The sequence below is a fragment of the Nelumbo nucifera genome, chromosome 4 (assembly GCF_055504915.1).
Source record: "Nelumbo nucifera cultivar China Antique chromosome 4, China Antique-T2T, whole genome shotgun sequence".
In the NCBI taxonomy this organism is placed as follows: domain Eukaryota; kingdom Viridiplantae; phylum Streptophyta; class Magnoliopsida; order Proteales; family Nelumbonaceae; genus Nelumbo; species Nelumbo nucifera.
The window spans coordinates 13,725,743-13,740,308 of record NC_142652.1 but is presented as its reverse complement, the minus strand read 5'-3'; the positions used below and the strand labels follow the sequence as shown (position 1 = coordinate 13,740,308).

The following is a 14,566-nucleotide window of genomic DNA, read 5'->3' as shown; positions in this document are numbered from 1 at the left end:
AGTTTTAACTACCCATATTGGATCAAGACAAATACTTTAATGTATTTTATTGTTTCTGATATCTCATATACATTTCAAGTCCATTTAACCACTTTTCAAATGTGATCATGAATGGGAGGTGCTTTCATAGTAGAGAGACAAAAATTCAATTGTAAACAACACCAATCTGCCCTTTGCAAAAGAGTTGCGGCTTTGATTCCTGCTCTTTTTGGCATAAAACACACAAAACCTATCTTCATTATTTACAAAAAAACAACTTGTCTTTTGTGAATATATTAAATAATCATAGGTTCAAGTTTCACACAAATAATTTTCAATTGATTTGTTTATAAAATAAAGTAACAAAGTAATTTTTAGTTCATTTTATTATAACTATATAAATATTTTGATAAATTTTAGCTTAATTTATTATCCAATTTCAACCCATCAGTCCCTTACAAATCCAATCGATAATATTCCATTTGTTTTTCACTACAAATAAATTAGTTTAGATATAACCATATCTGTTTTCAAACAATTAAACGAATAAATCCATAAGAAACAATAAAATTATGAAGAAACAGTGGAATTCAGAAATCTGGAGTGGTGTGTAGTGTATTTTTTATTATACTTTTTTAAATCTCTCAACTCAGAGTCAAAATATTAGATTTGGTTCAACTATTCAAGTGTACGAACAACCACCATTTAAGAAAGATGACAAGACATTTTTTTAATAGTAATTCGTACTTCTTTGAAATCTTTGAAATGATTAGATTTAACAATTAAAATATTTTAACAATCATAATTTAAAAAATGAAAAGGCATTTAGGTTTTGAAAATATGTTAATCATACTTTAGATGTCTTAACTCAAGGATCTATTTAAAATCTAATTAACTATATGTAAAAATATAAAATATTTAATAATTACATATATATATATATATATATATATATATTCAGGCCCAGACCCGATCGGGCCTGAATAAGCCCCAAGTTCGGATTTCCGGACTGGGATGAAAATCAGAAAATGTGTCGGTTTTAAATTTTAAATTTTGTTCCATGTCGAACCAAACCCGTTGGCATCCATATGGACAATATCCATATCAAACGGGTTTTGGGTGACTCCGTAGTTTAATCAGAATTTAAGGGCATAGTCGTAACTACAGCGTTATATATGCAGATAGGTCCGGGGTTTTACTCAGAGAGAGCGAGCTTCATCATAGCTTGGCGAGCGCATTGCACATTTCAGGGGTTCTCGTTCGTTATCCACTATATCCCTCCATATCTCTCGTCTATTCTCCTTTTTGAGGTTTTATCTCATCTGAATTTAGGGTTTTTGGGAAATCAATTGTTGCGCGCGATTAGTGGAAGCCATGGTTTTGGATTCGATGATGAACGGTTCAGTTACTGCGTTGTCGAAGGATTTGGCAAAGAAAAAGAGGGTAAATAATCAATCTTGGTTTCTCTATAGTTATATATGTTTATGCAATTATAATTGTAATTGCAAGTTCTGCTTTTAGCAATTCTTCCTAATTTTATTTGCTTTTGGTTGTTCAGACCAACAGGACTGCGAAATTGAAGCAATGCAAACTTGATGCCAGACGCGAGCAATGGCTTTCTCAAGGTATGGGATAGATATTTTCTCAATGCATATTCATTCTTTTGTGTAACATGTTTGGAGAGTTCAAAGGTTCTTCTTTCTTTCTCTTTGTTTTGTTCTTCTCATTTTATCTTTCAGATTATACGTTGTGTTTTTATTTTTTATTTAAATAAACATGGACGAGTGGAATTTTAATGCAGTCCAGAACAAGGGATCCAAGGAGGAATCGAATGGTGGAGATGGATCTCCTCCATCCTCGTTGCTTCTGACCGATGACCGGAATTCGTACCTAGAGAATTTGGACACGAGGTCAAGAGGTGAGGAGAACGAAGGATCAAGCTTTCATGACAGCGATTTGGATTATGTGGCAAACGGTCTCACTGGTAGTACCTTGGAAGCTAATGACTCGGGGAAGGATCGTCCTGGTAGCAGCAGCGGATGTTGCTCTGGAAATGTCAGCGAAGAAGAGGAGGATGACTGGGAAGCCGTTGCCGATGCCTTGACGGCAGAAGACAAGCAGCAACACCCGACTACAGAACTTCCAGCTCAACTTGATAGCCCAACTAGATCAACTGCTCCACGTGAATTGGTCAATAAGACCTGTGAAGTGGGCCCTTTAAAACCGCAATCTAAGGAAATGGTCCCTAGGTGTGTGCCGAATGGTCGTGCATGGAGGCCTGATGATGCTTTCCGTCCGCAGAGTCTGCCCAATCTCTCCAAGCAGCATAGTTTTCCCATGTACTCGGACCGGCATTGTGGTCATGGAGCCATCAACTGGGCCTGCCACAATATTATGTCGCAGCCCTCCTCGTGTCCTATCTGCTACGAAGATTTGGATCTTACAGACTCGAGTTTTCTGCCATGTTCATGTGGATTCCGTCTCTGTCTATTCTGTCACAAGAGGATTCTCGAGGCTGATGGGCGTTGTCCCGGTTGCAGGAAGCAGTACGGTCCTATAAACGAGGAGATGGGTGTAAATGGAGGTGCTCTGCCATTACGGTTGGGTCGTTCTTGCAGTATGAATACAAGGTCTTAGGGAGAAATCTTTCTTTTCTTTGAACATGATGTATGCGGGACTTCTCTTTCTTTTCTAGTGTGTCTTGCGTGGTCTGTTCACCAGTAGAATAGAGCTCTGGTTTTCCTCGAGAAAAATGTGAATACAGGATAAGGATGTGAAACACTTCGGGAACTGAACTGGATATTTTATGAGTTCAATTCTTACATTGTATGTTGCATATGCTAATGTAGAAGATTATGTGGGTAGTTGGGTATGTGAATACATAAGGTGGACGGATACTGAAAACATCAAGAATTCTGGTACAATATATTGCTTTGGTTTCCTTTGTGAATATTTGTTGACCTGATATTTGTGATCCTGAACCTCGGATTATCCTTCAACTATAAAAGCATTTGATATAACTATAGTTTTTATTTCACTGATATATGGAGCGTTCAACTGTATTATCATTGATTCTGCTTTTGGGAACTCGTTTTTAAAATGAATGAACTTGCATCTTGTATTGATGAATCTCTTATTTCGTTGTTGGGGATAATTATTTGCTTTATTGTGGCTTTGTGTTCTTACAATGTTTTTCCATGCTCAATTTTTCATCAAATGCTTGTCAGATACTTTGCTTAATATGCTTGTGCAACTTTGTACTTGCAAAAAGTGGTACTTTTGCAATTTGATGCTGGCATGTTGTGCAAGGACTTCAATTTGTTTTTAATAAGCCATATTTAATTCCCGTTGGAATTGTATGGAAGGCTAACCTGCTTTTTTACCCTAAGCTGAAAAATAAGAAGATTGATCACTTTCTTGCAGTTTTCTTGTTTTTTTTTCTCTAATTGATCAAATGTGTTACATTGGTGGTATGTTTCAGGATTCTGCTCTGGAAATTAAAATTATGGGGAGCATTAAAACATCTGCACAATGATGGTTGTATTTTTCTGTTCTATCTTCTTTTTTCCCTGTCCTGGAAATAGCATTCAATTAGATTTAATCTTTTGTATGTTGTTACTTGTGATTACAAAGAGTTTATTTGTTCTGATTAGGGCTGCTAACAGTATTTATTTGTCCAATATGGAAATGGAATGTGATCTGATGAAGGTGATCCAATCATCCAAATTTGATCCTTTTGTGATTGGATTGAATTTGGATCCTCTTTGATCCAATGTGATCTGAGTAAGTCAATTTGTTCATGATATACAATATCAAAGTCATTTTGACTTCATTTTATTAATAATATATAATATACTGATCAGTTTTAGTTTAATTTATTAATGGTATTCAATATTGAAATCCAATCTGAATCTGATATGAATCCAACAGTTAAGATTCAATTCAAATTCGGATTTTAATGATGAAATCTACATTTAGGTATAACCATTTTGATCCTGTCCATTTGTAGCCCTAATTGTCATGCAATATGCTACTGCTTCTGCTGCTGTTTTTGGAATAAGGGGTTGTTTGCCAATAAGAATGATTTTTTTTCCCAAAACAAAAATAACTGCGATGTCAGGAAAATCAATTGAAAAAACATTCTTGCTGGGGAAACCCCCCCTTAAATACTTTATTCTGCATAGGATTCTGTACTACTATACTATTTCTTTTTCTGATGCATTGATAGCAAGTTTACATGATGCCAACTTATGGCTCTTTTGTTTTTGTTTGTTGTATCAGCTATAAGTTTACATGTTTTCCATCATTATTTTGGTAGTAAGTGATATCATAAAAAAGGTACTTATATTCTTTCCTGTGGAAAAAAGGCACTTCATGGATGTGGGTGTTTGTCTGTAGCATATCAGGGTTCTGAGAACAAATTACTGAATCAGCTGTTTAGACCAACAGGTAGTGTTATTCCAATTTGCAAAGTAAAATGCATATTTCTATTCAAATTGTAAGAGAACATTATCAAGTAAAATGATCCCTGTGGCCTGTACAACAAGAAGCTGCTTAAGGGTTATGATATGCTCTTCAAAGGAAAAATAGTTTACTAGTTTATATGGTCAATAGTTTACTAAGAGAGCACCACGCTAGTTGCTCATCTCAGCAATGCATTCATGTGTTGTTTCTTTCCCACTGCAGTTCAATAATTGGTAGTGAGAGAAAGACAAAAGATGTTCCCCGTATAATTACAGCTCGGTATATGAGGTGGAGAGGTGCATTTTGAATGTCCTGTATTCGGCGAATACCAATCAGATTGAAACTATTACCCAAAAAAATCAGATTGAAACTAGACATTTATGGGATATTTTTCCCTTTAAAGAAAATGGTAAAATAAGGAATTATATTATATAGAAAAAGGATAATAGTCAGTTACAAGCATAAGCCACTACAAGATGGATCTCAATGATCTCTTGGAATAAAAAAAAAATACATTGTGCAATTGCAGAACACATTTCTTAACTCACTGTATTTTGGTCCATGAGAACACCATTTGAATTACCTTCCTCAGAACCATCCCTTCAAATTTAAGTAATTGAATTTTGAATCTTTTACACTCAATATGTCAAAGATAAACAAAACTCTAGATTGTTTTCCCTTTTTTGGTTAGACCCCTCATGGGTTGCCATTTAAAACCATCAATGATGGATGCTGCAAAGCACTAAATTGCTTTTAAACACATCCAAGGAAATGTCTCCACAGGAATTTGCCAGACCTAGAGAGTAAGAAAGGGTTGACAACCATTCTATGTTTTGTGGAACATAAGATGCACGTGTCATTTGGTTATGCACATCTCTATCTCAGTTTGCCACAACTCATAAAAGCAACTTTTGATGGAATCAGTGATCATCATATTTAATTACTAGGAGAGGTCCTCAGGTTCAATTATAGAGATTGGGGAACTGCTTTATGGGGTCTGAAAACAATATCCTGGAATCAGCTTTTTTGGTATTGGAATGTGGCTGTGTGGCTTTAGAAACATGGATGTGATCATGTCCACCTTCCGACCAACAATACCCCAGAGTTAGCTTGATTGTGTTTTGAGGGTGTTTGTGCAGCTCTATAATCATAAATATGATCATATCTACCTTCCAATCATTTAGATTATTATGTCTTGACCATTGGGACTTTTAGGGGTTCTTTGTGGCAATGAGGGGAATACAGCTTTATAATGGGGTCATCGATAGTGCTAAAACTTGCCTCTCTTTCCCTCTCCAAGTTTTTATGATACACCATTGATGAATGTAGGATATGTTTATTATCAACTAGATGCTTTTGCATAATGAGCAGCCAACTGATATAAGAGCTCTACTTGGAATTTAAGTAGGAAGGTTAGAAAATGTGCTTATTAGGAAGAGATTTCAATAATGCCGAAAAGGTATGGTATAGCCATATGGGAAGAACTTTCACCTATTCAGAACCCCTCATGAATTTTGTTGAACACCAGTTGATTGGTTTTCACTTCTATGATGCCGATTGATTGGTTATCAGTCTTTTAGGTACCATGCCTTTTTGGTATCACAGTTGGGACTCTTCTTAGGATTGCGATTTTGGTGCCCTTTGAGAGATATTTTGTCTTCTAAGATATTAGTTTGTTGTCAAAATGTTAGTGCTGTATGAGCCAAGGTTCAAAGTATCGACACAGGCAGATACGCTGGTAGGGTGTATCGGCCTGTATCGGTACTTTTTTTTAGGTTTTATTTATTATTTTTTCAAAGCCGGTTCAGAGGGGTCGATTTAAGGCCCGACTACCCTCTGAACCATGGTCTGACCCGATACAACCCCTGGAGGGGTGTATCGGGAAGCCATCGATACGATACGTATTGGCTGATACAGGCCGATATGTGTCGATACTTTGAACCTTGGTATGAGCAGTGTCTTTGTCATTGAAGAAGCAATACATCCATGAGATGAGTATACCAGAGATGGGGATATTAAGATGGATGAGTTGCAATATTAGAAATGAGTGCATTCTTGTAAATCTAGAAGCAATTTCGATTTGGAAAAAACAAGGGAAGGTACATTAAGATGGTTCAGGCATGTTCATAGTGTTTTTTGGATGCAATAATTAGAACTTTGAAATAGCTCTTAGATTTAAAAATGAAGGTAGACTGAAATAGTTTTGATTATGTGCATAGAAAATCACCTGTTGCAATGTCAAGGAGCGATGTGATGCAAGTTGATGATTCTAAAGGAGCTAGGGTAGTGTCTAAAGACATGGGTTGAGGTAGTGAATAAAAATATGAGGACTTGCAATACAGGAATGATCTTTAATAAAGTAGAATGGTGAACCAACAATGCAGTATGAGACTTGTGATGTTGAAATGTAGATCTGATATGTAGAGACAATACTAAGTTAGATTTTAAAGAAATCTATATAATACGAAAATAAACTTAAAAAATCTAACATAGTATTGTATAATAAGAAAAAAAACTTAAAATCTATGTTTCCTTTGCTAGTTACCTTACCTGTTCATAAGAAAAAAAAAAAAAAACAAAAAACTAGTTACCTTACAAAAGTTTTCTCCCTGTTTCATATGATAAATATTTACTTATTACAAGATAATTATTGACTTCTAAAAAGCTTCTAAAGGTTTCCCAAGAACTTCAAATGTTTCCTAAGATCTCTGAACTTGACAGCAAACCAAGGTTCAAAATGTTGTTAGTCCAATATGTTGGTAGGGGCGTATCGGACTGTATTGCATATCGCTCCCCCTTTTTTTAGTTTTTTTTTTCAACCTGGTTCAGAGGGGTCGGTTTAACCCGTCAACCCCGAAACACCCCTTGGAGAGGCATATCAGGAAGCTCCCGATACAATACGTATCGGCAGATACGGCCTGATACGTATCGAAATTTTGAACCTTGCAGCAAACAACAAATAAAATCTCTAGTTAATATCAAGAAATTCAATAGATAAGCAAATCCATAGATTTCAGGATAGGTGGCCAAAGCCCAAACTTTTGGGTTTGTTTTACTCTGGCCCTTTGGAACTCATTCGAGGTTCCCTAGTATAGTCCTTGACCAAGGCATTATCATTGCTTTCCTTTTCTCAACTTTAGGCTCTGCATCCAATAGGATTCATGAAAGAGGCTATGTTGTGTGTGTGTGTGTGTTTGTTAGCCAGTCTCCCAACTTGAGGAGCCTTCCTTAGTTCTTGGAGGGATTCATCTTGATCATTGTAGAATTTCTCAGTCTTGTAGTTATTTCTTGATTGTGAAGTAACTTTTGATCTTTTGCCTACTTGACATTCTCTCATGTTCTATGCTTTTATAACAGGGTCTGCTTCCATGGCAAGGACAATCCATCATGTTGCTTTTGGTGTGACTGATATTTTAGTTTCTCTTTATGGTCATGGTTAGCACATTGCCAACTTAATACTAGTTTATGGTAACATGCAGCTGTCCTTGAAAGAGCATCCTACACCATGCAAAAAATCTTCCTACTTTTCTAGGGAAAATGTTCCAAGGTCCAAATATGTTTCTTTTGATTGATAACTGAAAAAATTTATTAAGTGTATCAGAACTGTACAATTTGTTTACACAATTGTGTGTTCTATATACATGGAGCTAGTCTATACTCTCCCCACAGCTCCACTTAGAGCCCCCTAAGACCCAAATCAGACTTTCCTTAATGCACATGATATTCTCCCCACATCAGGGCCTGTCATTCATGGGCTTGTAAATTAACAACTGTTTTAGCATACTGAGGCACTCAAAGCCAGCTCCAATCATCCTGCTCCCTTGATCTGATCTCTCCATGACCCAGCTACTTCACCTTTCAGCAGGATATAATGGTCTTAGGATTCCCTTAAACAATCAGATTACAAATACTGGAGTAAGTTGCCAATTTCAGTCTTTTAAGTACAGTTTGTAATTCTGCTTGTGTGGAGTTCCCACTTTCCAGTTTCTATTGGCCCAGAGAATGCCAATTGGATGTCCCTGTTGAAATTTCTAAAGGTGTCACCTATACGTGAATGAGCAGGATTCCTAAGAGTGCAGCCCTCACAGTTCATCTTGATTCTGTTTTCATCTTGGACGTTGGACCACCATCTGATTGATTTTTTTTTTTTTCATTCTTTTGCTGTTTTCCTTTGTTTTTTTTTGTGAATCTCTACAATAGTCCATTTTTTTTTCAATGTTAATAGAAGAGGTTTTGCTAAGAAACAGAGGGTATTGGGGAATATATAATGGCCTTAATGTCCAAAAGAACAACAACAATAAAAGACTTGAAGTCCTGCTCCAGAAAATAATACATTATAAAATTAACTGCACTGAACAAACAAACTGCTTTGGTTTGGAAGGCTTTACTACTCAATCAATGCTCCAACTTTAGCAAGCCTGCTTGAAATTGAATTAGCTGGCCTAGGAATCCAAACTAGGTGGGGTGACACAATTTTTTTTGATAGGAGCACAATCTCTGAGGCACATGAATGTAACCTCTCATCCACTCTAGCAATCTTACTTCCATTACCACCTCAAAAAGGAAGTTAGGATCTCTCTGACACTGTTTTTGAAACTCCAAAGGCCTTGGATTTCCAAATTAACAATCAGAAAGTCCAACTTGATGTTTAACTGCAGTGTGAGACCAGACAATATTAAACTTCTTAAGATGAGGATGGGATGTTGATAATTTGATGTTCATGTGAAGGCCACTTGTCTCTCACCTCCACAATCATAACCTAATGGTCTGTGACTCTAATTCTGAGCTGAGTAATCCCTATTTTTGAAGATCTTGGCATTTCTCTCGACCAAATACCCCAAAATAATTGAATCCATATCTGCTACCCACAAGCCCGTATTTCTTCCAACATGATCTATAGCCGTATTGCTTCCAACATGATCTATAGCCGTATTGCTTCCAACAAGATCTATAGCCACACATCCTCAAACATGATTGCCATCTCCACAGTATGACTCCATTGTTGGCAACATACACCTACACGCTTGAGATGTGCGACTATAAGATCATGTTGGAATAAAAAAAGATACATGGAAAAGTTTCTATTGGCCCAAAGACTCTCGGCTCTTAATATTTTGTTAAGATTGCATGTGGACCTGCCTCCCACTTTGTGCCAATGAGGTAAGATAATTTTGTTTGATTCTGATATTATGTTATGTAATTCTGGTTTTCTGTAGTATGTTCACCTTTTTTAGTCATGAAGTGCTTAATTTTATGGGTCTTTTGGAAATATGCTTAATTATACTTGATTTAATTTTATATGCCCAATTTTGTAGTTTGTATTATTTAATGTGTTATTATATATAAGTTTTATAATGTTTTCACTTATTTTCTTTGCCATTTAGAGGGTCTTTCTTGCATGATATGAATTGCTTCGTTTTTCATTCTTTTTATTAGCTTTTCTCCCATTATGACCATTTATGCTGCAAATGTTTGCTATTATTATGTCGCTGACAGATTGAATCAGTCTTAAGTTTTCATTCTATCTGTGTATAAAAATTAGAAAAAACCAAATAATACAAATAATCACAAGTAAATTATATTGAATGTTTAGTGTCTTAAACAAAACCTAGTCTTTGAGTTACGGTATTTCCTATGTTTTTTTTTTTCAGTCTTATTTTAGATTTTTTATTTACAATCATCCCAAAGAGAATTTTCTGGATTACTCTTAACCCAAAATCCTACTGGACATTTTTCTTGCTACCAAAATGCTATTAGACATTATGGTGCCAGGTTTTTATATTATGTTCCTTTCGTTCATTTTTGGGTCATGTGGCAGTGGGGGGAATACCACAGACATGGACCGATATAGGTCGACTGTTAAATGATGACTAATTTCGTTTGAATGCACTTGTACGAGTATGGAAAGGATGGCTGGGTATTTGAATACTTGTTTGACTTGGTTTTTTGATATTTCTTTGGTGCCATTTTTATGTCCTTTTTTGTTTCCTGTTTTTGGTTTTGTATTACGGCGGGAAGATGTATGTGGAATACCACAGATTACTGTTAAAAGATGTAGCTAAAATACTTGAATTTGGATATTTGTTTTACTCTTGTAATGCAATATCTATTTCACCTGTTGTCCTTTCTGCTATTTTGATCTCTGTTTTCTTTTAGGGATGAAGAAGGGAGATTGGAGGAAAGATGACCATTGGCCTAAGCCATGGAAGGTAGAAGATGGTGATAAGCAATCTTTTTTGGGTCCATAATTGCTGAAAGTATTTTGGTTATTGTTCGACATTACCTTTTAGGCTTCTCTTTTCATTTGCCAAACACTTGAACCTGTAATTCCACGTTGGGTTTGTCACCATCTGTTTATGTTCTCATCCACTTGCCTATGTAATTATGAAATGATGTCCACCACAAAAAGATGAATGATTACAGGCTACCCAGTTATATTGAATAATTATGATACTTGTCTGCTTTTTTGCATGCATTCCCAAACTGTCTTTGTTCCTAATAATTTGACAGCCTCTTGGTGTACGGTGCACCATCCAAATTGTCTTGTTTTGAGTTGTTGGTTGCACCTATACATCTCTCTCTCTCTCTCTCGGTCTGGACTTCTATGATGATTGTACCGAGTTTTTATCTTATAATGAAAAATCCAGTTTAATATTCTACATTATGACCCTTTTCTTGAAGTAAGAACCAAGGTTTTGTCAAAAGCAGACGCAATTCCATACTTCCAACTCGTGCAGAGATCAATGCCATTACGATGTTGATTTCAAGTCTTTGACTGGATTCAAATCTATGAATTCCGGAGGTTTACTTGTTCATTTTCACTTTTTCAGTCAGAGATTCTGATGATATCAAGTCCTTGGCTGAGTTAGAAAACCAGGTTGATGAAATGATGCCAAAACAACTAAATATTTTCCATTTTTCCTTTACACGAAACACAGATGATCGCGCAACCTCCATTACATCAATCATTATGCTTTAATGGCCTTGAGTCCTCGATATCCAAGGTGCATGCACTTAAATTGGATGTTAAGACAGGCGATTCCATATTCAGATAGATAGACATTGGGATGAGGATGCTCGTTATAGCTCATCAAATTGTAAACGATACCAGTAAAAAAAAAAAAGGTTGGAAACATTTCAAGCTGAAAACTCTACATATCTGAATTCTGAAGGGGCAATCGGGTCTGGGTCACACAACAGTTTGCAAGGTAAGGGTGGGTGCATAAATGGTAAGTTATTATTTGAAATCAGCTGGTGTTGTCTAATCAACAGGTGGAAGTTCTCTTGCTTTCCCGTCCATGAGTGCTGCAATGGTTGGAGCCTCTGACCTGAACAGGGGGTCGTGTTTCTTCCACCACTTGACAAAAGTGGTCTTCTCCAAGAACACGTCTCTTCTTATTTGCCCAATTTCTAGCCCTCTCAGGATTAATGCCTCCAATTCAGACACCATAAGCTTGACCTCTTCTAAAGGTTTGCTTTCGGTAGCCATGCAGAGCTCCTCTACCCTGGCCCAGAGGTAGGATTCAGAGTAGTATCCTGCTTCCTTCCGATTGGCATGCTCGAGCCATCTCTGGGTGTATCTGTAACGCTTTGGCCTAGCCCTTTTCATGTAGGGTCCAGTGTCTTCATTCTTCAAATGTCGGTAGTAGTTGGCTATGTCCAGAGGCTCCACAAGACGCCTGAACCTTGTCCCCAATTCCACCCATTCCTTCCTTGCCTCAAAGTTGTCGGGCAATTCGTATCTCTTCAACATCTCTACGATCTCATCCCACATCCCTGCTAAATCGAGTCTCTTCACATTGGCGTGAAAGTCTTCTGTGTCCTTCTGGAGTTTAAAGGCGTCGTAGTAGCCCAACTCGCGTACCTCACACTTGGCCCGGTATCCTTTGAGCATCTTAAGCCCTTCTTCAATCTTGCTGCGGTTGCCCTCGATCTTTGCTTGATTTCTCAGTTTTTGCTTCTCCAATTCTCCAGCAGCACAAAGGCAGAGCCTGGCTCTCGCGCTCTGGAATGCACAAACAAAGAGACGTGACATGGTTTCAGTTTCAACAAAGTTTACTGGTTATCTCGGATTGAACTTGTAAGTAAGCAGCAGGGGGAGCAGATAATTTACCAGCCCAAGATCGTTCAAGGCTATGTCAATTGATCTCATCAAATCACTGCCCGCACCTTCCGAGGATAGTGGAAGCTTTTCCAGATTGTCCAGATCAACCGCGTCTTGAATTGCTAGGCTCCCTTGCAATTCAGCCTCGTAAATCAGATGGCCTTCGAGACTTTTATAGGCAACCTCTGCGATGTTCTCTTCAAGTTCAGGGCTCAGCTGGAGAGAGTAGAACATTAGTTGCAGAACGGCATCTGGGTTCTTGAGGGCGACCAATTTCTTGTTCCCGGCACAGAATATATAGGTTCCACAAGGCCTGTAGGGGCTGAGGTCAACGAAGCTGGTGACGGTCTCCAACAATAAATTGGTGCACCCCATGAATGAGCAGGCGGAGTGACTTGCAACGGACAGTGCATTCGTCATTACGGTACCAAAGAACTCTGTAGCTTCCAGAGACTTGCCGAGGGGTTCGTAATGAAAGTATTTGGACTTCGGGTTGAAGAAATTAAGAATCGTCTGCAGTAGTCGTTGAATGGATGGAAGAGGGGCGAGTAATATCCGAGGAACGACGTCGTACCTATTGACGAAATGGACGAAGTGGCGGGACCAGTTCTCTCGCCGGAGAGCGTGTCCAAAAACCCGATCTCCGACAAGGGGAGATCCAAAAGTCAAGCATAGAGGAGGAGTTGGGTTGTGCTTTTCTTCTGGTCTGTAGTTTTCTAGTATCCAGATGGTCGCAAGGACGGCAACTGCGCCCCCTGATGAGTGCCCTGTAAAAACTATTTGCTTATTCTCAGCCACAGCTTTCTCTACCTGGAAATTTAGAGAGACTAGTCAAGCTTAAATCATATCAACTTGAATTTCTGAAAATTTCATTAATTTCTTGCCACTCAAAATGATCACTGAGAGCAACAAGTTATAAACTGGAACAGGAAGCAAGAGATCTAGAGCTGGGTAGTGGGTACCTCCTTGGGGAACTGAGTCGTTCTTAACACTGTCTCAAAACGACGGAGAAACGATCGGTTTACGATGGCTGTTTCATCGTTGCCGATGCTTCTAAGGGAAGGGAATAAAGTAAGGTCGACTTTAGAATCTCCAAAGGACTTTTGAGCAAACCAATCATCCACGGACCACGACCCAGAGAAGGCAAAGAAGACTTGAGACGAATAGGCTTGTCTTTCGAGTGTATAGGTCCGACCGGCCGTATGAGCATTAATGGCCAAGGAGCAGGCTCTCTGTATCAAATCCTCCCCCATAATCATCCCTGTAACGACACCCAGGTTTCTCCTCTCCGTCGTCATCTTCCCTCGCGGACGCGGTGGCTTCAGTATCACAGTCAGTATTGCAGTGTTGGGCACGCAGAGAGAGAAGTTTTATTTGACAAGCAGCTAATTACCGGAGCTGCCCCTTGTGCAGTTGTACATTTTTGATTTTAGAACAACAATAAGGGAATGGTGTTAATGGTCATTACGACCATTGACGCGTGTTTGACTTGATTCTGATGACGTGCTTCTGCTGAGTAGGCTACTTGTAGAATAATTGTTGAAAAGTCATCGGTCAACTCATGTGTCTTTAAATTTCCAAGATGTCATCAGTATTTGATGGTGTAGATCCAGAGGCCGGATTTGCTCACAACAAAAAAAATTGTGTGGATGCAGATACGTTGGTACACCTTTTGTTATGAGCAGATCCTACTCCTAGTCGCCTAGTCCTCTGGCCCACGAGGTTGTATCATGTGATGTATGGATCCTGGTCCGGACTTGAATTTGATGGTGTAGATCTCTCAAGCAAATTGATCAACAAGGGCTTCTCTGTTTTCTCACGCTATCCATCTCAATATCCTATTCAGAGAACAAACCACTTGAGCTTGTCACGGCTCTATCCCTTTATTCTACTGTTGGTCTCCCTCTCTGAGGATGTTCTCTATCTTCTTCTAGTGAAATTCCCTTCGGACCTCCATCTGAGTTTTCCCTGAGGTCTGAGAGGGTTTTTATAAAATGGGTCCTCTTGCTTTTGCTCTCT

The 14,566-nt window shown here is 38.1% G+C and overlaps 2 protein-coding genes across 11 annotated transcripts; one reads left to right on the top strand and one right to left on the bottom strand.

Moving 5' to 3' along the window:
- Positions 1–1,162: 1,162 nt before the first annotated feature.
- On the top strand, positions 1,163–10,891 carry LOC104607995 (uncharacterized). Of its 10 annotated transcripts, none has more exons than XR_016085734.1 (6): positions 1,174–1,422; positions 1,538–1,604; positions 1,781–2,609; positions 3,461–3,762; positions 7,801–7,878; positions 10,600–10,661. XR_016085734.1 is itself a non-coding variant. In XM_010273813.3 (6 exons), exons 1-6 carry the CDS (start codon positions 1,354–1,356, stop codon positions 10,689–10,691), a joined length of 1,191 nt encoding a protein of 396 aa, XP_010272115.1. In that variant the 5' UTR covers positions 1,174–1,353; the 3' UTR covers positions 10,692–10,891. The 10 variants fall into 10 exon arrangements, 5 of the variants coding, with proteins under 5 accessions (XP_010272115.1, XP_010272114.1, XP_010272116.1 ...); XM_010273813.3 differs by having other exon boundaries at positions 3,461–3,516; positions 10,600–10,891; XM_010273812.3 differs by having other exon boundaries at positions 3,461–3,519; positions 10,600–10,891.
- Positions 10,892–11,462: 571 nt separating this feature from the next.
- Positions 11,463–14,339, bottom strand: LOC104607994 (protein EDS1L-like). Its single transcript, XM_010273810.3, has 3 exons — positions 13,510–14,339; positions 12,557–13,357; positions 11,463–12,448 (listed from the first exon to the last, which is right to left on the bottom strand). Exons 1-3 carry the CDS (start codon positions 13,843–13,845, stop codon positions 11,705–11,707), a joined length of 1,881 nt encoding a protein of 626 aa, XP_010272112.1. The 5' UTR covers positions 13,846–14,339; the 3' UTR covers positions 11,463–11,704.
- Positions 14,340–14,566: the final 227 nt, after the last annotated feature.

Excerpts from the sequence above, each read along its gene's own strand:
- LOC104607995 (XM_010273812.3), top strand. The coding sequence starts at position 1,354 with ATGGTTTTGGATTCGATGATGAACGGTTCAGTTACTGCGTTGTCGAAG. Across the intron at positions 1,423-1,537 it reads ATTTGGCAAAGAAAAAGAGG|ACCAACAGGACTGCGAAATT; the intron begins GTAAATAATCAA and ends TTGGTTGTTCAG. Across the intron at positions 3,520-7,800 it reads ACATCTGCACAATGATGGTT|GGTCTGCTTCCATGGCAAGG; the intron begins GTATTTTTCTGT and ends CTTTTATAACAG.
- LOC104607994 (XM_010273810.3), bottom strand. The coding sequence starts at position 13,845 with ATGACGACGGAGAGGAGAAACCTGGGTGTCGTTACAGGGATGATTATG. Across the intron at positions 13,358-13,509 it reads CGACTCAGTTCCCCAAGGAG|GTAGAGAAAGCTGTGGCTGA; the intron begins GTACCCACTACC and ends CTAAATTTCCAG. Across the intron at positions 12,449-12,556 it reads CCTTGAACGATCTTGGGCTG|AGCGCGAGAGCCAGGCTCTG; the intron begins GTAAATTATCTG and ends TGTGCATTCCAG.